Source organism: Pelophylax lessonae, assembly GCF_965119305.1.
Source record: "Pelophylax lessonae genome assembly, chromosome: 6".
NCBI lineage: Eukaryota > Metazoa > Chordata > Amphibia > Anura > Ranidae > Pelophylax > Pelophylax lessonae.
Window position 1 is genome coordinate 185,371,975 of NC_138773.1, and position 26,037 is coordinate 185,398,011.

The window sequence follows — 26,037 nt, forward strand, 5'->3', positions numbered from 1 at the left end:
AAAAAAGGAGGTAGGAGGAGGCCTTGCCATCCTGGTCTACTGGGATGTGTGCTTCTATTGATGCAAACAATGTAGGGAGACACCAATCTAGTCCCTGAAAAAAAAAGAAATCTGGTGCAGGGATCGTGCCCAAGGCCCAGTTCACACTGATGCAACATGCGTTCCGACTTTGGGAGCACATGTCTTATCAGAAGTCGTAACCCCAGTTAGTGCAATGGAACCTTTCTAATACGAGCGACTTGAGTCGCTCTGACTTAGAAAAAGGTTCCTGCACTACTTTTGGTCCGATTTCTGCATAACTTACATTGACTTCTGTGACGAGACCAATCTCGCCACTGGGCGTTGGAGAAGCCTCTTGGCTCGCCTCCTGCAATATGACTATGGACCCTCTCATCAGCCCAGGCTAAACGTAAACCCCATGGCAATATGACTGTGTTTGTGGCATCTGAGCGCTGTTTGGATATGTTGAGCGCTCAGATCCAGGCTATCTGGGGATGGGTTGAATGTAGGGGTTCTGTTCAGTAGACTGGGAGTTATGCATTTTTTTGTCTTTTTGTGTTTCTTTAAACAGGTGGCTAATGGAGCCTTGCCTCTCCTGGAAGCTAAAACGTATTCCTGTAAACTGTAAGGAACAGGAAGCCAACTCCTAATATGGGCATTACAGGAAGTTCTGAGGAGACGGGCGGTCTATTGACACTCAGAGTGATGTGTATTGAGGGCTCGCTAGGGAACCATTGTTCTGTGTCTGACTGTTGTGTGCATTGATTGCCCCCTGGGGCTTCTGTCTCCTTGCATTGGTCAAAGCTATCTGACCAATCCCTGTTGACTCATTTTCAAGCCCTCATTTGCATATGCTGGAGAGGACCTTGGTGAGGACTGCAAGTGCTTTGCAATTGACCAATGGGAAGGCGGTTGTTGGGGGAGGGATGTTCCAATTTCTGTATAAAAGTGTGCTCTGTTCTTCCAATAAATGTTGTTCCTGTTTTACCCTCATCTCGGAGCTTTGTCTCGTTATTGGGGGAATCTGCTGCAGGGATTGCTATGGTCTTCCATACTCCCTTAGAGCATCACTAAGCTCTTGTATGAGCTTGTGTAGAGCTTGTTCGTGCTGCACTCTCTGGTGAAAGAGAGGTTCACCCACAGGAACCTGGAGCCTTGTCGTTGGTCCAGGGTGGGTAGGAGATGCCAAGACCCTAACCAAGCTGCGGCGGTTCGTGGAGTCTGAAGTGCTTACGGTGTCTGGTGGAGTGCTTGGAGCCCTCGGGAAACACTAGGAGCTTCTGTCAACGGAGGTACCTGCTCAGGGGTGCCCTGTTCCGTAACAACTTCTGTCATACGCAAGTCGTGCCGAAGTTGCGCTGACAATGGGCTTCAAGGTCGTGTGACTTTGAAGCATTGGCAGTGAGAACCCGGGTTAAACTGGAAAAAGGAATAAAAGATAAAGAAGGTGCATGCTCTGCGAGCGATGAAATCAGCTGCTGTAAGTGGTTAAAAAAATCTGAGAGTTTAATATTACTTTAGCATTGAATGTGCATAGGGCACTTGTGTCAATGACTTACACTAGCTATTTCCTGTGATAACTGTAAATATGTCCAACTTTCAATTTTGTTGCTGGAGAGATTCAAATAAATTGCCCAACAGATGGCCATGGGAAACAGGCCTGGCTTCAAATCAGAGCTACAAGGAAAAATGGTAAAATGCATGCAATGTTTATTTAATTGATATTGCTCAGCTCTGTTTAAGAACAACAGTGAGTCACTACAGGTAAATGGACTAAAGATGATATATCACAAGACATTATGTAAAACAGAAAAACATTTATTAAATAAATGTCAAAGGAATATATATATATATATATATATATATATATATATATATATATATATATATATATATATATATACATATATATATATACACACACACACACACACACACACAGTGCCTTGCGAAAGTATTCGGCCCCCTTGAACTTTGCAACCTTTTGCCACATTTCAGGCTTCAAACATAAAGATATAAAACTGTAATTTTTTGTGAATCAACAACAAGTGGGACACAATGAAGTGGAACGAAATTTAATGGATATTTCAAACTTTTTAACAAATAAAAAACTGAAAAATTGGGTGTGCAAAATTATTCAGCCCCTTAAGTTAATACTTTGTAGTGCTACCTTTTGCTGCGATTACAGCTGTAAGCCGCTTGGGGTATGTCTCTATCAGTTTTGCACATCGAGAGACTGAAATTTTTGCCCATTCCTCCTTGCAAAACAGCTTGAGCTCAGTGAGGTTGGATGGAGAGCGTTTGTGAACAGCAGTTTTCAGTTCTTTCCACAGATTCTCGATTGGATTCAGATCTGGACTTTTACTTGGCCATTCTAACACCTGGATATGTTTATTTGTGAACCATTCCATTGTAGATTTTGCTTTATGTTTTGGATCATGTCTTGTTAGAAGACAAATCTCTGTCCCAGTCTCAGGTCTTTTGCAGACTCCATCAGGTTTTCTTCCAGAATGGTCCTGTATTTGGCTCCATCCATCTTCCCATCAATTCTAACCATCTTCCCTGTCCCTGCTGAAGAAAAGCAGGCCAAAACCATGATGCTGCCACCACCATGTTTGACAGTGGGGATGGTGTGTTCAGGGTGATGAGCTGTGTTGCTTTTACGCCAAACATAACGTTTTGCATTGTTGCCAAAAAGTTTGATTTTGGTTTCATCTGACCAGAGCACCTTCTTCCACGTGTTTGGTGTGTCTCCCAGGTAGCTTGTGGCAAACTTTAAACAACACTTTTTTATGGATATCTTTAAGAAATGTCTTTCTTCTTGCCACTCTTCCATAAAGGCCAGATTTGTGCAGTATACGACTGATTGTTGTCCTATGGACAGAGTCTCCCACCTCAGCTGTAGATCTCTGCAGTTCATCCAGAGTGATCATGGGCCTCTTGGCTGCATCTCTGATCAGTCTTCTCCTTTTATGAGCTGAAAGTTTAGAGGGACGGCCAGGTCTTCGTAGATTTGCAGTGGTCTGATTCTCCTTCCATTTCAATATTATCGCTTGCACAGTGCTCCTTGGGATGTTTAAAGCTTGGGAAATCTTTTTGTATCCAAATCCGGCTTTAAACTTCTCCACAACAGTATCTCGGACCTGCCTGGTGTGTTCCTTGTTCTTCATGATGCTCTCTGCGCTTTAAACTGACCTCTGAGACTATCACAGTGCAGGTGCATTTATACGGAGACTTGATTACACACAGGTGGATTCTATTTATCATCATTAGTCATTTAGGTCAACATTGGATCATTCAGAGATCCTCACTGAACTTCTGGAGAGAGTTTGCTGCACTGAAAGTAAAGGGGCTGAATAATTTTGCATGCCCAATTTTTCAGTTTTTTATTTGTTAACAAAGTTTGAAAAATCCATAAATTTTATTCCAATTCATGATTGTGTCTCACTTGTTGATTCTTCACAAAAAATTACAGTTTTATATCTTTATGTTCGAAGCCTGAAATGTGGCAAAAGGTCGAAAAGTTCAAGGGGGCCGAATTCGCAAGGCACTGTACATATACACACACACATATACACACACGCACAAGGTTTAAACTGTAAATCAAATAGCTACAATTCATTCTGTTTTTTTTTTTAAAGTGTACTAAAAATAATGTGGTAAAATTAAAATACACTGCTTTGGGAATAATTGATCTAGAACAGGGGTCTCCAAACTGGGGCCCTTTGCTTGCCTTTATTTGGCCCTTGGGGCACTGGCCCTCCCACTGACACCAAATGATGGGGCACTAGTCCTCCCACTGACACCAAATGATGGGGGCACTAGCCCTCCCACTGACACCGAATGATGGGGGCACTAGCCCTCCCACTGACACCTAATGATGAAGCACTAATCCTTCCACTGACACCAATGATGGGGCACTATTCCTTTCAATGACACCAATGATTGGGCACTATTCCTTCCACTGACACCAATGATGAGGCACTAGTCCTTCCAATGGCACCAATGATGGGGCACTAGTCCGTCAAATGGCACCAATGATGGGGCATTAGCCCTTCCACTGATACCAATGGGGCACTATTTATTCCCCTAATACTAAAGATGGGGCATTGCTTACCGCCACTAATACCAGGACATGATCTACTCCCACTGGCCACACTCCAGCCCCCCCCCCCTAAAGTCTAAAGAACAGTAAACTAGCTCTTTGTTTAGAAAGTTTGGAGACCCCTGATCTAAAAAATAGGTAACGGCTAAATATTGTAAAAGGCTGCTCTAGAATATACCTAGATGTTCTTGCCTTCTGATGGCTGTAAGTGGACTGCTAATATTTGCACTACTGTCTCGTTTTAGATCCCTCATTTGTGCTTCAAAAAGCAATAAGAGCAGCTCAGTATATCATAATGACACTCTCACTGGATAGTGGGAAGAAACATTTGAAAGGCTTAATTCTAGTTGTACGGCTTTGCACTCAAGTCAAAGAAGTCCAGGTTTTAGTGACAGAGGGTATCGGAGGGCCTAATCAGCGAACTAAATAACTAGTAGAGTACACTTTCTGGTACATACTCTTCGAAAAGGCTTAGGTGAGAAACTTTAGGGGCTCTTGCACACAAGCATCTGAGCCCATGCAATGTAAATTCTGGCATGCGTCTCACTCCTCGGAAGCCTAGTTGTTGCCTACAGCCACCCACAGACATGAATGGCTGTACTTGGGTATACTGGCGTATACCCAAGTGCCAGCACATACCTGAGTAAAGCTGTTCACAGCCATTAAAGTCTATGGGTGGCTGTACACACCACATGGGCATCCCAGGCAGGGAAAATATGCTGGAATTTACATTGAACAAGCTCAGGTGCATGTATGCAAGAGCCCTAAAAAGGCCAATAAGCTTGTTTTAAGATCTAACCCATTTTTTAAAATGCTTCATTCCTTCAGTGCAAAAGAACATAACAATTGCTGAATGCAGTACTTTTTCTTCAACAACCAATACCACAGCAACAGCACCATTTTTAGTTTGAAGGGAAATTCCTGACTCTGGTGCTGGGGAGAGTCTTGCAAATTCAACGTTATAGCTTACAAAAAAAACTAAAATCACACATTATCTGCAATACAGTTGCAGCCCAGATGTAAGATAAGGAACACAGTATACATCACTACTGGCAATGCCTGATTAGCATCTGGGTGCTCATAAATCTATGTTTTCTTATTACAGAAGGGCTTATGCCATGCTATGAACAAATACATAGCGGGCTCACTCAGGAACAAGAGATTTGAAAAAATTTACCAAAATGTCCCTAAAAAGAGTACAACTAATATATCTTAAGGTTTATAAATATTCTATGGATCACAAAGGTTCCCTATGACTTAGAAAGGAGAAAAAAGACATAAAAGAATATAGCATTAAAGATTATATATCAATGATTTATTGTTCTGTTTACGTATATATTAAATTGAGGTTATAAGGAAAGTGACTTACCTCAAAGTCATAACTTCGATGTTTGGAAGCTCATGACATATTGAAATCTGGAATAAAAAACATTTACCAACAACAGTAATGAATATACTGACAGCAGCTTATTTTTTTTTTTTACTCTTTTTAAACCTCTCCTTACCTTTTCATTTCTAAGTTATACCAAAACCTGACTGGTCTCTGCAAAAATGACCATCCCTAACTCCAGTATGTTTTATTTATAGTAACTGTTTAGACTAACCTAATTAGAATATGACCTATAGTTATAAAATCTTTATGTGTATTTTTTCTGACCGCATCTTTGTTAAATTCTGCAACACTTTTCATTGGATTAATAAATTATTAGCATAGGTTTCTGCCCTAGTAAATTGGAGCGAGTGCATTTGGCATTTGTGGGATAGCTTGGCAAACAGAGAGAAGGCTGAAGACGATGGTGCTATGCACAGTGTGCCGGCATCAGTTGTCTTTCACAGGCTGTTCACATCTCACTTCCACCCCTTCCCCTGGGTACGAGGGCCACATGAAATTGCCAGGAGGGCTGGATTCAGCCTGCAGGCATTGTGTTTGACACACGGGCTCTACAGCCTTCTAAAGCACAAAGAAAAGATAGTATTTCTCAGCTTTCAGGAGGCAGGAATCTGGTGTCACACACTACACAGCATAGGAGCAATGAGCCAAGTGTAATCTGACAACTGAGTGAAGGGAATGGACATACCCCCACCAGCAGTCTCATTGAGAAACATGCACATCTGGGGTTATCAATCGCCTGCTGTGTGCTGGTGTCAGGTTAAACTGTCAGAAGTGACAGATGCAGGTTGCAGAAGAAGGATAGAGCAGAAGGTATTCCCACTAAGTGCTGTGGATTGAGGAAAGCACACACTATATGAGGATATGCTTTATTTATTTTTCTTTGTAGAAGTTTACAAACACTTTAAAAATGCATAGGTAGCACGACTCCATGGGGAGCTGCTTGAAGCGGGTTCCCCTGGGTTACCCATAGCAAAAACTTAGCAATTCAAGGTACTTTAAGTGCTTGGCTCAGTCAGCAAATAGTCCAGGGGATGTGTTTTTTTTTGTTGGTTTTATTTTAGAACTTGGATAGGAGAAGGGTTGAGTGGGATACTCCAACTGGATTAACTATGCACAATTTTAGGACTTCTAGCTATGTTGAGTGCGGCAAGGCCGCTGCTTCACCTTGCCACTGTAGTGAAGTATTTGATAAGCGAACTGTATAGTGAATTACTCTTCAGGGCCCCGCTTGGCACCCCCCTTTACCCCTACTCTTCAGGGTTCTACTTGGCTCCCCCTTTACTCTTGCATACTGTGTGAGCTGACCTTCTATCCTCTGACTTCTCTGGAGTGGTCCCCCTTCCTGGGCAGACCCCTTGGCAAGCCCCCTGGAACTCACGGACACTGTTTTTCCCAGGTGACCCTGCCAGCAGCTCCACCGTCAGCTTTCCAGGATCCTTCAGGCTCAGCTCCACACCTGGCTCACTTGGCTGACTACCTATGACCACCTTCCTCAGACAGCAGGAGGAGAGACAGCCGTTACCCTCCTCCTGGGACTCTGCTTCCCGCCAAAGACGCCCTGTTACACGTGCCTTTGGCTTTTATGGTCAACCCCAGGATGTACTGCGGTAGTGCACTCCCACTGAAACTGCCACTGGCCAGGTTTCCTCCACTGTCCAACAGGCTCCCCTATTGGATACAATCGGGACACTCCCTCACACCAAGTGACTCACACCTGGACACATGCAACAGGCATGACTAACAGATCAGGCTCCCCTGATAAACAGATAAAAGATAGAATGAGCTGGGTACAGTAATCTAGCAGTGTCATTGTCCTACCTAGGGAAGCTGCAAGCTTTACACATGTAGCAGGTTTTCCAGGCATTGGGCCTGATGTGGGTCTGCCATTGTTACCGGTTACACCTTCAGCCCATTTAATCTGAATACCCAAGTGTGAGATTGGAGACAATGAGTATGGGAATGAGTGGAATACTCCTCTGGCTCAACTAGGTACAAATGGGACACTTTGTGGAAAAATGCCTTTCAGCGCTGTCTTGACGCCGGCTGGATGCCGACCAACGCTTGCTGGCGCTTGAAAAAACACTGACTTGCTGAACTGTACTTGAACTTGACTTCTGACACTCTGATCAGCTCAATCGTCCTGGACTGTACTTAGACTTGACTTCTGACACTCTGGGTAGCTTAAAGGTCCTGCATACAGCTCCCTCCAGTCCTTCCTGACTGAGGTAGCTCCTGTAACTTGTGCTACTGCAACTCTCAACACTGTACGCTGCACGCTGTACACTTTAACACTTCAGGGCCCAACCGCTGGCACCCCCTTTACACTTCAGGGTCCTCTCACTAGGCACCCCCTCTACGCTTCAGGGTCCTCTCGCTAGGCACCCCTTCTACACTTCAGGGTCCTCTCACCAGGCACCCCCTCTACACTTCAGGATCCTCTCACTAGGCACCCCCTCTACACTTCGGGATCCTCTCACTAGGCACCCTCTCTGCACTTCAGGGTCCACACACTGGCACCCTCTCTGCTTCTCTTCAGGGTCAATACTGGCACCCCTTTCCTTTTACTCCTGCACCGGCTAGCTAGCTCCTGGATCCCCACGACCTTCACCGGAGTCCCCTCTCTCTCTAGGCAGACCCCCCAGGGGGCAGTTTGCAGTACTCACAAACTGGGAATGCTTTCCTGAAACTGGACCCCTCTCAACTCCGGTGGTCCTCGGCACACCGGATCCTCTCTGCAGCTCAGCCCTCTGTTACCTCAAGTAAGCCGCCTGGGACACCCGATCCTGCTGACAGGAGGAGAGACAGCCGTACTCTCCCTCCTGGGACTCTGCTTCCCGCCAAAGACGCTGCATCATGTGTTCCCCTCAAAATTATACCCACTCCCAGAATGCTGTGCGGCAGAATGTGCCTTTCTGGGGTAGATACAGGCCTGGGTGCGCCATTGGCTGGGTTTCCTCCACTGCCCAAGGATAACCCTGTCATGTAGCACAGTGGGGAGACTCCCCAGTCTCAACAGCTACACCTGGTAGATATGACAGCCCAGCTGAAAATCATGGCCCTGTGTTAGGCAGCCAAGGCCCACTATACTTTACCTAGCACCTACTTTGTAGGGTGCTACACACAGATGCAGATTATGTCAGAAACCACAAAAAAAAGAGTTTTTCCCATACAATATTATCCTAATTTGGATCTGTTATTGTGATTGAGGGCTGTGAAGTATTTTTAAGGTGAAGACTGTTGCCAGGGCAAGAATTACGTTTCTGAAGGAACTTCACAATGGGGTAGATATACCAAAGTAGTAGAGGCGGTTCTCTTGACAAACTGAATGTTCATTTTGTGAACTGAATGTTCATTTTGTAATTCTAATCATGTCCTAGCCAAACACTTGTTCATAACCAGGTATTAAAAATAAACACAGGTTTATCTCATTTGTTGCCATTTACTTTGCCAATAGAATATAAACTTTGTTAACCACTTAAGCCCCGGAAGATTTTACCCCCTTCCTGACCAGGGGGTATTTTGCGATTCGGCACTGCGTGACTTTAACGGACAATTGCGCGGTTGTGCGACGCTGTACCTAAACTAATTTGACGTCCTTTTTTTCCCACAAACAGAGCTTTCTTTTGGTGGTATTTGATCACCTGTGCGAATTTTTGATCACGCGCTATAAACAAAAAAAGAGCGTCAATTTTGCAAAAATAACAATATTTTTCACATTTTTTTATATGAAATTCCCCCAAAAAAAAAGTAAAAATCAAATTTTTTTAAAATTTTCGGCCAATTTGTTTTATGCTACCTATGTTTGGTAAAATAAAAAAATCGCAAAAAGAGTATTTTGATTGGTTTGCGCAAAAGTTATCGCATTTACTAACAAAGGGAAAGATTTTTGTCATTTTTGTTGTTTTTTTTTTTAACGCGTAATGGCGGCGATCTGCAATTTTTTTTGCGGTACTGCGACATTGGGGCGGACAGATCGGACCCTTGACTGACATTTGTGACACTTTTGGGGTTACCAGTGACATTTCTACAGTAATCAGTGCTATACATATGCACTGTTACTGTAAAAATACACTGGTTATGAAGGGGTTAACTTTATTTGGAAGGGAGGGGCTGTGTGTATCCCTAGGGGCGTGCTTTCTACTGTGATTGGCTGTGGCTTGAGCTGTAAGGACACTGATCAACGGATCTACATACTAGATCCGTTTGATCAGTGTCTTTACAGCGAGGAGAATGACAGGTGGCTTGTTTACACAAGCTGCCTGACATTCTCCCTCTCCCACGCCGATCGCCGAGTGACCGGCGGACATCGGGTCCGCTGGTCACACGCGCGGGGGGGTCCGTGACCACGCGGGAGCGGGAGCGCGCCTCCGGGGGCGCGCGCTCGCTCCCTAGACCCTCACAAGCTAGTGACGTAGCCCTACGTCACTTTGCCTGTGAGGGGCTGACTGCCGACGTAGATCGGCGTTAGGCAGTCGGCAAGTGGTTAAAGTTAACAGTCTCTAATCCTTAGGCAATTCAATCCCAGAGTAAGTAACAGTTACACAAAGAAAATTATCTGCTGTAGGGATTGTCTAGTTCATATATGAACTCCTCCTTGGAAAGACATTTCATACACTTTTCCTGTACATTTCTATACGAGCCACGAGACACTGATGACAGTGAAAGCGGAGTTCCACCCAAAAGTGGAACTTCTGCTCATTTGCTTCCTCCGCCCACCGGTGACACATTTTTCACCTTTCAGGGGGGAGGGGGGAACAGATACCTGTTTTTGACCGGTACCCCTCCCCACTTTTGGGGGAGACGGCCCTGTGACGCCGTCCCTCCGAAGTTTGGCTCCCTCCTCCTTCCCCTGCCGAGCCAATTCAAATGCGCAGCGCGCTTCGCGCATGCGCAGTAGGGACCCACCTGTGAAGCCGCAAGGCTTCACTTCCGGGTTCCCTGACAGGCAATGGCGGCGGAAGCACCTGACAGCCGATGGAAACATCGGCTGCATGCCGACATTGCTGGACTCCAGGACAGGTAAGTGTCCTAATATTGAAAGTCAGCAGCTCCAGTATGTGTAGCCGCTGACTTAAATTTGTTTTGGGGGGGGGGGGGAACCTTTGTGCAAACAGCTAAACTGGATTATTACTGATTTGTTGTGAGGGTGAAAGCTTCTCAGCTGTCATTCCTATTCTTCCTTGTCTATTTAGTGTGACTGACCCAAAACTAGTATGTACTGTACAGTTCCAAACCCCTATCACTTTATGAGCTGACATGTTAACCAGTTCTGAAGGATTTGCCCCCTTAATGACCAGGCAATTTTTTGAGATTCGGCACTGGTTGTGCGATGCCGTACCTAAATGAAATTGATGTGCTTTTTGTCCCACAAATAGAGCTTTCTTTTGGTGGTATTTGAAAAAAAGTGCAACAATGCTGAAAAAATACAATATTTTTTCACATTCTGCTATATAACATTCCCAAAAAAAAAAAAAAATTAAGAATCACATTTTTTTTTTCCATCCTTTTAGGCCAATTTGTATTCTGCTACATATTTCTGGTGAAAAAAAAAAAAAAAAAAAAATCGCAATAATCATATTTTAATTGGTTTGCGCAAAAATGGTTGTGTCTACAAACTAGGGGAAAGATTTGTCATTTTTTATTTATTTATTTTTTACTGGTAATGACGGCGATCTGCAATTTTTAGCAGGACTGCGACATTGCGGCAGACAGATCAGACCCCTTAACTGACATTTTTGACACTTTTGGGGGGACCAGTGACATTAATACAGTGATCAGTGCTAAAAATATGCACTGTTACTGTACTAATGACACTGGCAGGGAAGGGGTTAACACAGTGGGATCAAAGGGTTAAATGTGAGCCTAGGGGAGTGTTTACTAACTGAATGGGGGATGTACTTGTGAAATAACCAGAGACCTGTGATCCTATATAGAAGGCGCTCTGTGATCATTTCAGAGAGAACGGTCACCTGTGTTTACAACAGCTGACTGTCCTTCTCTCTCAGCGGGGATCGATCGCGGGTGCCCAGCGGCAATCGTGGCTGCCGGTCCTGTGGATCGCCATCTCAGCTGCCTAGTGGGGTGCGGAAGCGCGTCGGCGTGCTCGCGCCCCAGCACCACGCACGCGACCGACGTAGGGCTGCGTTGTTTCGCCCAGCCGAGCCAGCCTGCCACAGTAAATCTGCGGCGGGCAGTCTGCAAGTGGTTAAATAGTGAAGCAAGGATAAAGTGGTTCTAAAGTCTTAAAGCGATTGTAAAACCCTAACCTTATAAAACAGCTGTCAGTCAGTTTAAAATAGAAATGAAAGGCAAAGCATTTGTGTATTGATAGAATAAAAAGACAAAAGGGTATTTATGAAGTTTTATAAGGGATCACATTCCCTCTATTTTCAGCTGTATAGGAGCTGGGGGGAGGAGAAGCAACAGCAAGCACACTGGTCTTCCCAGTGAAAAGCTGTGCAGGAGGGGTGTGTCAAGACAAGTCTAATCATTGAAGAGCAGGCTGAGTTCCCAGCACAGCTATAGAACTAACCACGCTACGCTTTCATGTGGTCATTTTTTTTGTTTGAAAACATTTCTTTTTTTATGGGAAGAACATATTAACCACTTCAATACAGGGCACTTTCACCCCCTTCCTGCCCAGGCCAATTTTCCCCTTTTAGCGCTGTTGCATTTTGAATGAAAATTGCGCGGTCATGCAACACTGTACCTACACCAAATTTATGTAATTTTCCCCCCACAAATAGAGCTTTCTTTTGGTGGTATTTGATCACCTCTGGGTTTTTTCCTTTTTGCTAAACAAATAAAAAAATACCGAAAAGTTTGAAAAAAAAAAAAAGTTTTTTTGTTTGTTATACAATTTTGTAAATAAATAAGTTTTTTCCTGCACTGATGAGACTGCACTGACAGGCACTGATGGGGTGGCACTGATGAGGCGGCACTGATATGTGGCACTGATAGGTAGCACAGATATGCAGCATTGGTGGGCACTGATAGGTGGCACTGACGGGCACTGATAGGTGGCAGGGATGGGCACTAATAGGCGGCACTGGTGGGCACTGATAAGCAGCACTGATCGGCACTGATGGGCGGCATTGATGGGCACTAATGGGCACTGATAGGCGGCACTGGTGGGCAATAATGGTGGGCGACACTGAAAGATGGCAATGATGGGCACTGGTGGGCAGCACTGATGGGGAGGGCAATGGGGGGCTCCCTGAGCCCTGATTGCCATCCCTGGTGGCCATAGTGGGCATCCCTGGGGTCATAGGTGGGCATCCCTGGTGGTTCTAGTGGCACCCCCCCCCCCCCCCCCGAGGGTCTGCACTGGTAATCAATGATCTGATTACCAGTGCCAACCCCCCCCCCCCCAGTCAGGGGAGCCGCCGATCTGCGCTCTTTTACTCGTGCCTGTCAGGCACGAACTAATGAAAGTCGATCAACGGCTCTTCCTGTTTACTATGTGACCAGCCGTGATTGGACACGGCTGGTCACATGGTAAAGAGCTACGTCAGTAGGCTCTTTATCGAGATCGGAGATGCAGGGTGTCAGGCTGACACCTCGCCCCCGGGGGGGCGCGCAGAGCTGTATTATCCTGCCGCCGTCATATGACGTCGGGTCACGATAATACAACCACATTCCCGCCGTCAATCTGCTATAGGGCGGGCGGGAAGTGGTTAAAAACAAAAAATAGAACAGTGTACACATTGACAATGAGCCAAAAACATGCATCAGAGTATATTACAGAGAATAAAGCCTAGAAATAGGATTACATCAAATATCCATTGGTCAAAGTATAGAATTATATCTTGACACCATGAGGGATATAGAGATATACAGCTACATCATAGAGGAGTCCCAGTACTCCCATTTCCTACGATAGAGATGCATAGTATCATACAGAGTGTGGTGGATATGTTCTGCAAGGTGTGGTCATTTTTGAATAGGATAGAAGAGGGACTGGTAGGGACACCAGGGATTTCATATTAAAGGGAGCAATACAAAGAGAATAGGATACTTTTCCATACAAGTACATGGTACAGCAGGCACATATCAGGAATATGAAATGTTGGGGTAACAAACACTTTAAGGTTTTTAACCTAAAAGGCATTCTATGCATGGGTAAATTGATAGCAGCGGAAGCCATTGGCTCCTGCTCCTGTTAATCAAATCGTATGGACAATGGAGAGGGGTGCAGCTAGATTTGGGATTGAGTCCCCATGAGCATCCCCGTAGAAAACGGCTTTCTATGGGGCACTCATAGCAAGGACTGCTGTGAGGGACCCAAGAAAAGGAGGATCAGGGCTTGCAAAAGCAATGCAAAGAGCAGGTAAGTATGACATGTTTTTATTTTAAGTTAAAAAAAAAAAAAAGAGGCTTAAATATCACTATAAGGATGATAGTCCTGAAATGTGTACCCTCAGAAACAAGTAAATAATGTGTAAGTGTATCACTTACAGGTATTTATTACCTTTTAGAGAGAACAGTACTTCCCCTGTCAATGTCTTTATCTACCTTTATTTCCAGAAGACTGGCACCATCTTTGTTTAGGATTTTTTCAGCGTTAGTATCTACGTCCTGGACTGAAATGCTGGCTTGAGATGTCAATCATTTAAATACTGTTGCCAGCAAAATTCTCTGTTCTGTGGTCTTTGATAAATCATTTCTCTAGCTTACTGTTAGCTTGTGGATTGCTACAAAGTTACATTGTTATAGTCAGAATAATCACTGTGGCAGACAGAACTGAGAAAGGGCTCTTTCACACGGCCGCTCCGATTTCTTCTTCCGCTGCGGGACTTTTTTTTTTTCACGGACACGGATGACACTTGTGTCATTCGCTCCGTATGTCTGCATATCATCCCATCCGTTTGCGGATGATATACGGACATAATGTAAGTCTATGGGGATTGCGGATGTCAGCGGATGACACCGCTGACATCCGATTTTGCATCCGTTCCGTTTTTTTAACAGAAGAAAAATAGGGTTCTGTTCCAGTCCAAAAAACGGAACAGAACTGAAAGGACACAAATCATCCGCTGACATCCGCAATCCCATTGACATGCATTATGTCGGTATATCACCCGCAAACGGATGGGGTGATATACGGACATACGGAACGCCCGTGTGAAATAGCCCAAAATGCTTCTTCCTTCCTGCAGCAAAATTTTGACATTATTCATTCAGATTATTTTCAAATCATTTGAATGAAGCTCATGGACTGCTTTATAATAATAAATGGTGGATTCATTTTTAAACTATACTTTGGCTGTATATTGGTACATTAGCGATGTATTCACACAGGCTGATAAGTACATTTTAATGCTGGCCGTACAATTGTTCAAACTCATTTTCGAATAACGAACACTTGGCCTTGAGAGCAAATTATTACCGATTTGTGCTCATTACCTGGCCAAAAAACGAATTAACTTTTCAAATGACAGATTTTCAAACGATTATTCGTCTAGTATATGGGCACCATAAATATGGGTGTTTATTTCTTGTTTTGTGTACCATAACACTGTGGACTATTAAATTGTCTCAGGCATGGTTATAAAAATTGGAGAAAATAAAATGTGGAAAAAAATGTTCACGAAACTTAGAATACCCTCTAATTAGAGTCTAATATAGTCCAATGCATTTGTAAATACTGGCAGTATAATAGGTTCACTTGACAACAAAACTATAAAAGTTTTTTTTTTTAAACACATAATGTATAAATTTCAGCTTAGGATAGCTGGCACATTTGATAAAATAGTTCCACTTCAAGAAATCTATCAAAGACATGGTAAACTAGTTCCACTTGGATAAATCTATCAAACAAGAAATAAGCCAGACTAGGGATGAAGAGTGGTTGTGCACAGATCCCTCATAAAAAATATCTACATTTTTCAATGAATGTGTTTTAAAACATGTTTTTCATGTTTCAGAAAGGAAGTGTGCAATTTTTCTTTCCTTTCCTGAAATGATATTCATACATTCCTCTTTTTAGAGGTTCAAGTCTAAGGCCCCTTTCACACATACAGTCCGTTCAGTTCATCAGTTCAGTCACGTCAAATGTATCAGTTTTTCATCCGTTTTTCATCAGTTTTTCATCCGTTTTTCGTCAGTTGTTATCCGTTTTTCATCCGTTTTTCATCAGTTGTTATCCGTTTTTCATCCGTTGTCGTCCGTTTTTCATCCGTTGTCATCAGTTGACATCAGTTTTTCATCCATTGTCATCAGTTGACATCCGTTTTTCATCCGTTGTCATCCGTTTTTCGTCCGATCCATTTTTTTGACGGATGAAAAATAGGGCATTCATCCGTTCAAAAAAACGGACATTGACGGAAGTGGATGAAAACGGATGTTAACTGATGATCATCAGTTGTCATCCGTTTTTACATAGAGATGCATTGATGTCCGTTTTTCATCTGTCAACGGATGGATGAAAAACGGACAAACGGACAGCATGTGTGAAAGAGGCCTAATGCATGGTCCTGATGCTTTCCTGATAAACTATAATGTAGGAAAAACCTGATTTTTCCAGATCGCCCACGGCCTGGCTGGGCAAAATCCTGTACATGTACATGATTTTGTGCACACAATTCTTGGGCATGCGCGTGTCACTCCTGCTGTGATTGGACCCGCCAATCGTTCGGAGGAAAGTCAAAATGGTGGTCTGCCTATGTAAACAAGGCAGATCACTGTTCTGTCAAGGAGAAAAAGAGAGATCTTGTGTTTTAGCTAAGCTAAAATGATTAATCAGTTGCTGCACCTGCTGGGCTCTAATGAGGAAAGTGGCAGGGTGTGCAATTTGTATTCTGCTACATATTTTTGGTAAAAAATAAAAAAATCCCAATAGGTGAATTTTAATCGGTTTGCGCAAACGTTTTTTAGCGGGACTGCAACATTGCAGCGGACGGACCGGACCCCTGACATTTTTGGGGGGACCAGTGATGTTACCACAGTAATCAGTGTTCCCCCAGGGGCGATCAAAGGGTTAAGTGTGAACTGTGGGGGGGGGGGGGGGCTTATAAAATCAATACAGAGACCTGTGTTCCTAAATAGGAGAAACACAGGAGCTCTGCATTGATTGCTGAGAGAACAATGGTCTGCCGTGTTTACAACAGCAGACCGCTGTTCACTCTTCACGGGGAACTATCGTGGGTGCCAGGTGGCAATCGCGCCCACCGGTCCTGTAGATCAATTTCCCTGCTGGTGAGTGGGCGTGCACGCTCCCCCAGGATTGCTCCCGCGGACTGCCATACAAGTACTGCGATTCACGGGAACCTGCAAGTCGGCAAGTGGTTAAAGAATATTCTGGTACAGTATTCGATGTATGCGGACACAATGGGGTTGATTTTTAATAAACTAGGGAGGGCAAAATTTGGTGCAGCTCTACATAGAAACCAATCAGCTTCCAGGTTTTTTTTTTAAAGCTTAATTGAATAAGCTTAAGTTAGAAGCTGATTGGCTACCATGCAATCTCCACTGTTAGTAAATGAGCCCCAATGTATAAAAAACACACACACACACAAGCTATCTTATCTGAATTTTTTTATTGCTTCCGATTTTTGATATTGCCTAATGGTCAGTAAAAACTGGATATTTGTCGTATCGTAAAAAGAAAAAAAAGTCTGGCTTCGCCTATGGGCAGTCCCAGGGGATATACTTACTCTCTCTGCTATAGGTACTCCGTTTTGTTAAAAGCAGTGTCAGAAGAATACAACTCCACAGAGGGGTGGGTGCTGTGTCCATCAATGAACATCAGAGAAATGGATTTTACGGTTAGTCAAAAATCCCATTTTCTCTTTAGTTTATTGACGGACACAGCTCCTGATATTCTTAAATATTGGGACATCCCAAAGCAGTGTTAAATATGAGGGGTGGGAATAGCAAAAAAATTCCTAAGGCTAAACAGTAGACAACCAGGCAAAAACAATATACCCTCAAAGAGGATTAGGTCCTCTCAACAGGAGTCTCCAAAAGAAGCATCCGCAGAAGCCAAAGACATCCACTTTAAAACTTTGTGAAAGTGTGCACCGACAACCAGATGGCTGCTTTACAAACCTGCGTCACTGACGCCCGATAACAGAAGGCCCAGGAAGTACTAAGCGCCCTAGTAGAGTGTGCCTTAACAGGGAGAAGAAAACCTGACTCTTGATGGAATAGGCATGAATCACTGTTCGTCTGATCCATCTGAAAATGATTGCAGAGGAAGCGGACAACCCTTTACAAGGCCCATCCGCGAGCACAAATAGTAAGTCTGACTTCCTGAAAGACTCCGTAGCTGCCAGGTACACCCTAATTGCCCTGACCACATCCAAGGCACGCAAGGCAATTTCCTTTGGATGTTTAGGTCTGGGACACAGGAAAGGCAACGCAATGTCTTCATTCAAAAGAAAATGAGAGACAACCTTTGGAAGAAACGACAGACAGGGGCGAAGAACCAATTTGTTGTCCCTGTGAATTACCAGGTAAGGTGAACGACAGGATAATGCCGCCAGTTCTGACAGCCTGCACGCAGAGGTGAAAGCCACCAAAAAGGCCACTTTCTGGGACAGCGTAAGCAATGGAATCTCACAAAGATTCTCAAAAGGAGGCTTCTGGAAGGCCGAAAGCACCAAAATGAGGTCCCAAGGAGGCAAAAGGGACCGCGCTGGAGGAACCAAATTTCGGACACCCTGAAGAAAGATACGCACCAGGGACTGTGTGGCCAAAGGTCATTGGAAGAAGACCGCCAAAGCTGACACCTGACCCTTGATGATATTCAAGGCAAATTTCTATTTAAACCCCCCCCCCCCCCCATTAAAGAAATGTCAAGATCTGAGCCACCGAGAAGAAGCGAGGATGAACCCCAAGAGACACCACACAATGTGCTTCTGGTAGATGGTAGATCTTCCTAGAAGTAGATTTCCTAGCTTTTAACAGTGTAGGAAACACAGACTCAGATAAACCTCTATCCTTCAGTACCTGGCATTCAACAGCCAAGCCATCAAAGCCAGCGACTGTAAAGCAGGATGGACGATTAGTCCTTGGGACAGCAGATCTTCTCTGAGAGGAAGCTTCCAAGGAACTCTGGCGATCAGACACACCAGATCGACATACCAAGCCCGGCGAGGCCAGTCTGGATCCACTAAGGTGATTGGAATCTCTTCTGCCTCGATCCTGTGTAGAAGTCTTGGCAGAAGCTTGAGAGGAGCTTGAGACCCCACGTGGACACCAGCTCTTCTGTGGCATCTGCCAGAGGATCCCTTGACTGAGCCACAAACCTCTGCACCTTTCTGTTGAGCCGAGACACCAACAGATCCACCTCAGGGATTCCCCACCAGAGACACAACTGAAGAAACACCTCCTGATGAAGGGATCACTCCCCTTGGTCCAACACCTGCCGACTGAGGTAATCCACCTACCAGTTGTCCACCCCAGTAATGTGTATGCAGAGAGGGCTGGGACAAACCATTTTGCCCACCTTAGAATGCAGGCTACCTCCAGAGCCACAAGGACACTTCTTGTGCTCCCTTAGTGATTGACATAAGCCACAGCCATGGCATTGTCTGATTGAATGCGCACTGGGTAACCCTGAAGACGATCCGTCCAATGGTCCAGACACAATTGCTCGAAGTTTTAAGACATTGATCGGTAGTCTGGTCATGGCCGCCGCTATTTTCAATGGTAAACCACCGCAAAATGACTGCCAGACTAAACAATATGGCCGCTGTGCATAGAAACACACATGCTACAACAAAATGGTGGCCCTGCGTGGCACCACGAGGCTTCCATGGACCCAAGAGGGATCCCCAGGCCTCAGGGACAGACCCAGGCAGGACCCCGCACAGCCGATTGTCCGGTCACCAGCGGCACACCCCCCCCAGCCCCCATCGCCAGTATAGCGGCCTGCCCCAACCCCAGGAGGTGGACCAGACCACCCAAACAGCCCCAGCATATGTGGAGGGGGGGTAGGATGAGGGACATATTGAAAGGGGGTGCCTGATGGAAAGGAGGGGAACCCAGGGGTCCGACTGTCCCATAGAGGGGCCCACATCCACACCAAAATGCTCCAGGGGGAGAGGGGGGACAACTACTTACCATACAAGGAACCGGGTGGGCACTGGTCCAGATAGAACCCTTCTCCATCTAATTGGGGGTCCTGTTGGCCAGAAGAAGGGCTGCAACACGGGCTGGGACCCTGTCGTATGTTACCTCGCAGGCCAGCCCCTGTCCAGTGGGGCTATGTCCCGGCCAAACTAGCGTGGAGCTGAGGTCTGCGCGTTCTCCCTGGCCAGACTGGGATGACCACTGGATCTTGATTATCCAGCCCGTCGCCCAGTCTGGCAGTTGCTTGTAGATCTCACAGGAAAAAAACAGGAGAAAAAAATTCTATCTAAAAAGAAAAAAATTGCCAGGACCAGAGATCCCAGCAAGAAACGAGGTCCTTACTCCTGACTAGGCAGAAAAGAAACTGAGTACCTATATCAGAGAGAGGTAGTATATCCCCTGGGTCTGCCCATAGGCGTAGTCAGACTTTATTTCTGTCTAGTGTCGTACTCCTGTAGGGGGGCAGTATAACCCAATGGTTAAGAATATCAGGAGCTGTGTCCGTCAATGAATGAAAGAGAAATCTTAGTCTATTGTACATATTCAGTGAACATTTATCCCACTCTCCTTCAATACATGGGCGGCACAGTGGTGTAGTGGTTAGCACTTTCACCTAGCAGCAAGAGGGTCACTGGTTCGAGTCCCAACCACGACACTACCTGCCTGGAGTTTGCATGTCCTCCCTGTGCCTGCGTGGGTTTCCTCCGGGTACTCTGGTTTCCTACCACACTCCAAAGACATGCTGGTAGGTTAATTGGATCCTGTATAAAAATTGGCCCTACTGTGTATGTATGTGAGTTAGGGACCTTAGATTGTGAGCTCCTTGAGGGCAGGGACTGATGTGAATGTATATGTAAAGCACTGTGTAAAATTGACAGCGCTATATAAGAACCTGAAATAAATAAAATTAAATAAAATAAATACTAACCGTGATTTTCCCTATAGCAGATGATCACTATTTTCCAAATTAAACAGATAATTATTATCCTTTACCTCTTCAGAGCTATCACTACAGCATCTGTTATCTGCATCATCTATGTTGTAGGTTTCTCAAAACTAGGTGCTTTCTTTAGTTCCACCTGAAGATGTCAGCACACGTGGTTTAACAAATAGCTACCCACTAATACAGTGCATTATATTATCTAATAATTCTTTGTCCAATTTTGGAGAAAGAATCAGGCAACCTGTCATCACACAGAGCAGACAGATTTATGCTTCTTACTACACTATTTTTTATCCTTTAACCTCCTCCCTCTTGATTGATTACTTTTGTCTTTCACTGAACAATAGTGGCCTCTGTGTCTCTCCTATAAAGGTTTCTTTATATATAAATGACATTCCCACCTTCAGCTACTCATAGGAAGTATCCAATGCCATCTATTCACACTGTATGTATTCTGAAAGGAAAATCATAAATTACTGAAGAAGTATAAGCATGCATAAGTTATACATCGGCAACATTCTATGGCCATGCAACTGAATGGATTGTGTCTATTCTTATTATGGTCATAATAATGTAGCACTCTCCTAGCTTAAGATTCTAGGCACATTTAGTTTTGGCTCCTTCTGTAGTCATAAGAGCTGTTATTAGGGTTTCGCAAGCTGGGAGTTTGATTGCTTCCCCCTGCCTCTAGAGGAAAATTCCAGAGTTTAGGGAGGGAGATTCAAATAAACAGTTCATGCAACAATCATGCTTGGACCAATCCATAGAGATGTGTGTCCAGCAGGTGGCCAGGGAGATGATAAATCTGAAGCCCTGGAGAGATTGCCCCCCCAGGAGGGTTCCATGCCTTGGGGGGCACCTGCCCTTTGAAGTAGCCTGTGGACTATGTAGCTGTACTTAAGGCCCCAGTGGTGTCAGGGCTGGGGGCCTGGAGTGAACTTCCTAAGGAGCTGGCTGTGGGACTTCACCATAGGGAACAGGTCTGGAGAAGGACTGCCTCTTTCACTAGACCATGTCTGTAGGAAGCTGGAAGGTGTGCAGCTGTCCTGGGGTCTTGTGAGTAATCACCCCTATTCGATTACTAGTGACTGTGTGTGATTTTGGGATATAAGTGCCAGAGGTAGCTTTGACTGAGACAGCTCTCATAAGGTCTCAAAGTACTGGTCATTTCCCCAGTTGATGTCAACCTATGACAAAATACGTCGGGCAGTGCTAGACGTGATGTCACCACAGCCCCTTGGATACCGGCTTGTTGATACTTCCGTGAACGCGGGACGCCGCGGTTCATCCAAATCTGTTGTGTATCGTTTTTTGTGACATGCTCGTTTTTACTTGCCTACATGTAAGTGCAACTTTTAATAAACTTTTATTTTAGTTTTATGCAGTATTACACTATGTGCCTCTTATCTCCTTTTTGATGTAGAGTATGCCATTTGTCTTTAGTGCTTGTGGCCACAGCCTTTTGGTAAGCGGCCACCCATATGTTTTTCATTCCACGGGTGATTTTTTTTCTTCGATTCACACTGGGAAGAGGTCTCCTGAATTTCAACATCTGCTGCTACTTGTGGTTCCTTTTATGTTGTGTCACTTATAATTGTTATGAGGTTTCACTTTTGGACTTCACCATTATAACTTCGTTGGAGGATTTATTACTTTTGTCATTCATTTATATTAATTTGGACTTTCCTAATCACTTACAGTTATTTGATTAATTATTGGGGGAATTTTTGGACTTGTGTCACCGTTCACCACACCCCAAGTCTTTCATATTGTTTTACATCACTAATAGGGTTGAGCGGACACCTAGATGTCCGTGTTCGACGGGTTCGGCCGAACTTTAAAAAAAAGTCCGGGTCCGTGTCCCGGACTTTTACCGAACTTTTCCCGGACACCGAACCCCATTGAAGTCAATGGGGACCCGAACTTTAAGGCACTAAAATGGCTCTAAAACACCAAAGGAAAGGGCTAGAGTGCTGCAAATGGCAGCAAAACGTAATTAAGAGCATGGCAAGTGCTCTGCAAACAAATGTGGATAGGGAAATAACTTAAAACAACAAAAAAAAACAGAAAAATAAAACAATGTTCTTCTTCATCTCTGAAGGACGAGGCCCATATGGAGTAGGAGGGAGGTTGAGGTGGTGGTGGATGTGGCGGTGACATAGGCGTGCGCACAGGGTGTGCTGGGTGTGCCTGGGCACACCCTAATCACCTAGGGCACATAGCATTGCCAGTGAGGAGATGGGAAAGATCTCCCTGGGACCTGCTCTGCTCTATTTCTCCTTGCCTACAGGTACATGGCCCCGATACATTACTCTCCCTGCTGGCAAACACATGCATGTGTATTTCAACTTTGGGGTGCACACCTTAATGCAATAGGCTGCGCACACCTATGGGCGGTGTAGGTGGAAGCGGCGGTGGAGGAGGACCAGGGCCGGATTAACAGCATCATGGGCTTGGTGCTGAGGATTTTGAAGGGCCTTAAGGGCCGTGCCTTGCCATGCACCCAGAGGAGGAAGGGTGCAGCCATGCATGCCTAATTCAACATGGGATGCTGTCTCTGAAGCCCATAAACACATCCATGCATCGCCAACTGTCCCTCCTTGTCCGGCCTTCACGCTGTGTGGGGAGGTTCTGAGGGTGCTGCCTGGGGAAGCGAGCATAGAAGCCAGACTTCTGTGTTTACAAGTGACAGAAGAGCGGTAACAGTGAATATGGCCAACCCGGGGCCTATATAAAAGGTAGGGGCCTGGAGCTGCAGCTCCAATAGCCCCTACATTAATCTGGCCCTGAGGAGGAGGACGAGGTAGCCAACACTGCTTCTTTTCAAAAATTTTAAATGAGGGTACACCCCAAAAGAGTGAGAAAGAGCAAAAATGGAACAATGGGTGGGTAAGGTCGGTATCCATTGCTATTCTGCATAAGGTACGGAAAAGTCCCGTGGGATCCATGCCTGGTTCATTTTAATGAACGTGAGCTTGTCCACATTGTCTCTGGACAGGCGGCTGCGCTTGTCTGTTATAACGCCCCCAGCCGTGCTAAATACCCGTTCAGATAATACACTGGCTGCAGGGCACGCCAGCACCTCCAAGGCGTAAAGGGCAAGCTCAGGCCATGTGCCCAATTTGGAGACCCAGAAGTTGAAGGGGGCAGACCCGTCATTCACTACATGTAGGCGTGTGCACACATACTGCTCCACCATGTTGGTAAAATGCTGCCTCCTGCTAAGACGTTCCATCTGAGCTGCTGGTGCTGCTGTTTGTTGTGGCGTGCTGACAAAGCTTTTCCACATTTCGGCCATGCTAACCCTGCCTTCTGAGGTGCTGGCGGTGCCCTGGTTGCGTTGGCGACCTCCTCCTCCTCCTCCTCTGCCTTGTGCTTCCACTGTGGCCCCGCTGTCAGATGGGAATGCCAGCAGCATGGCGTCTACCAGCGTGCGCTTGTACTCGCGCATCTTGCGATCGCGCTCCAGTGAGTGAATTAAGGACGGTACGTTGTCCTTGTAACGGGGATCCAGCAGCGTGGCCACCCAGTAATCAGCACAAGTTAGAATGTGGGCAACTCGGCGGTCGTTGTGGAGACACTGCAGCATGTAATCGCTCATGTGTGCCAGGCTGCCCAGAGGCAACGAAAGGCTGTCCTCTGTGGGAGGTGTATCGTCCGTGTCCTCTGTATCCCCCCAGCCACGCACCAGTGATGGCCATGAGCTGGCCTGGGTGCCACCCTGCTGTGAACATGGTTCCATCTCCTCCTCCAGCTCCTCCTCCTCCTCATCCTCCTCATCCTCCAGAACTGTGCCCCTGCTGGACAATTGCGTCCCTGGCGTTTGCGTGTGCAGGAACCCACCCTCGGAGCCCCTTGCGAATGACTGCCCTGAAAGCCTTGGAAATGTTACCTCTTCATCCTCCTCCTCCTCCTCATCCTGTGCCACATCCTCTTCCATCATCGCCCGAATTGTTTTTTCAAGGAGGCATAGAAGTGGGATAGTTAAGCTGAGAACGGCGTCATTGCCACTGGCCATGTTGGTGGAGTACTCAAAACAGCGCAACAAGGCACACAGGTCTCGCATGGAGGCCCAGTTATTGGTGGTGAAGTGGTGCTGTTCCGCAGAGCGACTCACGCGTGCGTGCTGCAGCTGAAACTCCACTATGGCCTGCTGCTGCTCGCACAGTCTTTCCAGCATGTGCAAGGTGGAGTTCCACCTTGTGGGCACGTCACATATGAGGCGGTGAGCGGGAAGGCCGAAGTTACGCTGCAGCGCTGCCAGGCGAGCAGCAGCAGGGTGAGAACGCCGAAAGTGCGCACAAACGGCCCGCACTTTCTGCAGCAGCTCTGACATATCGGGGTAGTTTTTAAGGAACCTCTGCACCACCAAATTCAGCACATGCGCCAGGCAAGGGATGTGCGTCAAACCGGCTAGGCCCAGAGCTGCTATGAGATTTCGCCCGTTATCGCACACCACCAGGCCGGGCTTGAGGCTCGCTGGCAGCAACCACTCATTTGTCTGCTGTTCCATGCTCCTCCACAACTCCTGCGCGGTGTGTGGTTTGTCCCCCAAACAGGCAAGTTGTAAAACTGCCTGCTGTCGTTTACCCCTGGCCGTGCTGAAGTTGGTGGTGAAGGTGTTACGCTGTCCGGATGAGGAGGCGGTAGAGGATGAGGAAGCGGAGTAGGAGGAGTTAGGAACAGGAGGCAAACTGAAGCGCCCTGCAATCCTCGGTGGTGGAAGGACATGCGCCAAATTGCTATCCGCCTCAGGCCCATCCGCCACTGCATTTACCCAGTGTGCCGTTAGGGAGATATAACGCCCCTGACCGTGCTTACTGGTCCACGTATCCGTAGTTAGGTGGACCTTGGCACAGATGGCGTTGCGCAGTGCACACCTGATATTTTCCCCCACTTGGTTGTGCAGGGAAGGGATGGCTTGCCTGGAAAAGTAGTGGCGGCTGGGCACGACGTACTGTGGGACAGCCACCGACATAAGGTTTTTAAAACTGTGCGTCTCCACCAGACGGAATGACAGCATTTCAAAGGCCAATAATTTTGAAATGCTGGCATTCAGGGCCAGGGATCGCGGGTGGGTAGGGGGGTACTTCCTCTTCCTCTCAAGTGTTTGGGAGATGGAAAGCTGAACGCTTCCACGGGACATTGTGGAGATGGTTGTTGGTGACCCAGGTGGTGGTGTTGCTGACAGATCGTCTGTTTGCGGGGTGGCAGGTGCCGGTATCACTACAGATGTGGCTGGAGCGGCCGAGACTGCAGCAGAAGAGGAAGCAGGATGAGCCAGAGACGTTTCTTGGTTTTGAAGGTGTGTACTCCACTGCAGCTCGTGCTTTGCACTTAGATGCCTGATCATGCAGGTTGTGCTCAGGTTGAGAAGGTTTATGCCTCGCTTCAAGCTCTGATTGCACAGGGTGCAAACCACTCGTGTCCTGTCATCAGCACATTTTCTAAAGAACTTCCACGCTAGAGAACTCCTTTGAGCTGACTTTGGTGCGCTCGTTCCCTTGCTGCGTTGGGCAG

At 46.0% G+C, this 26,037-nt stretch overlaps 1 protein-coding gene across 1 annotated transcript in view; it reads right to left on the minus strand.

Annotated features, from left to right (window-relative positions):
• The window catches only part of CFAP410 (cilia and flagella associated protein 410), a 96,424-nt gene that overhangs the window by 40,325 nt on the left and 30,062 nt on the right, over positions 1–26,037 (minus strand). Inside the window, exon 4 of the mRNA XM_082260373.1 lies at positions 5,475–5,521. Within this exon, the coding sequence (XP_082116499.1) occupies positions 5,475–5,521 (47 nt within the window). The remainder of the gene's footprint in view (positions 1–5,474; positions 5,522–26,037) is intronic.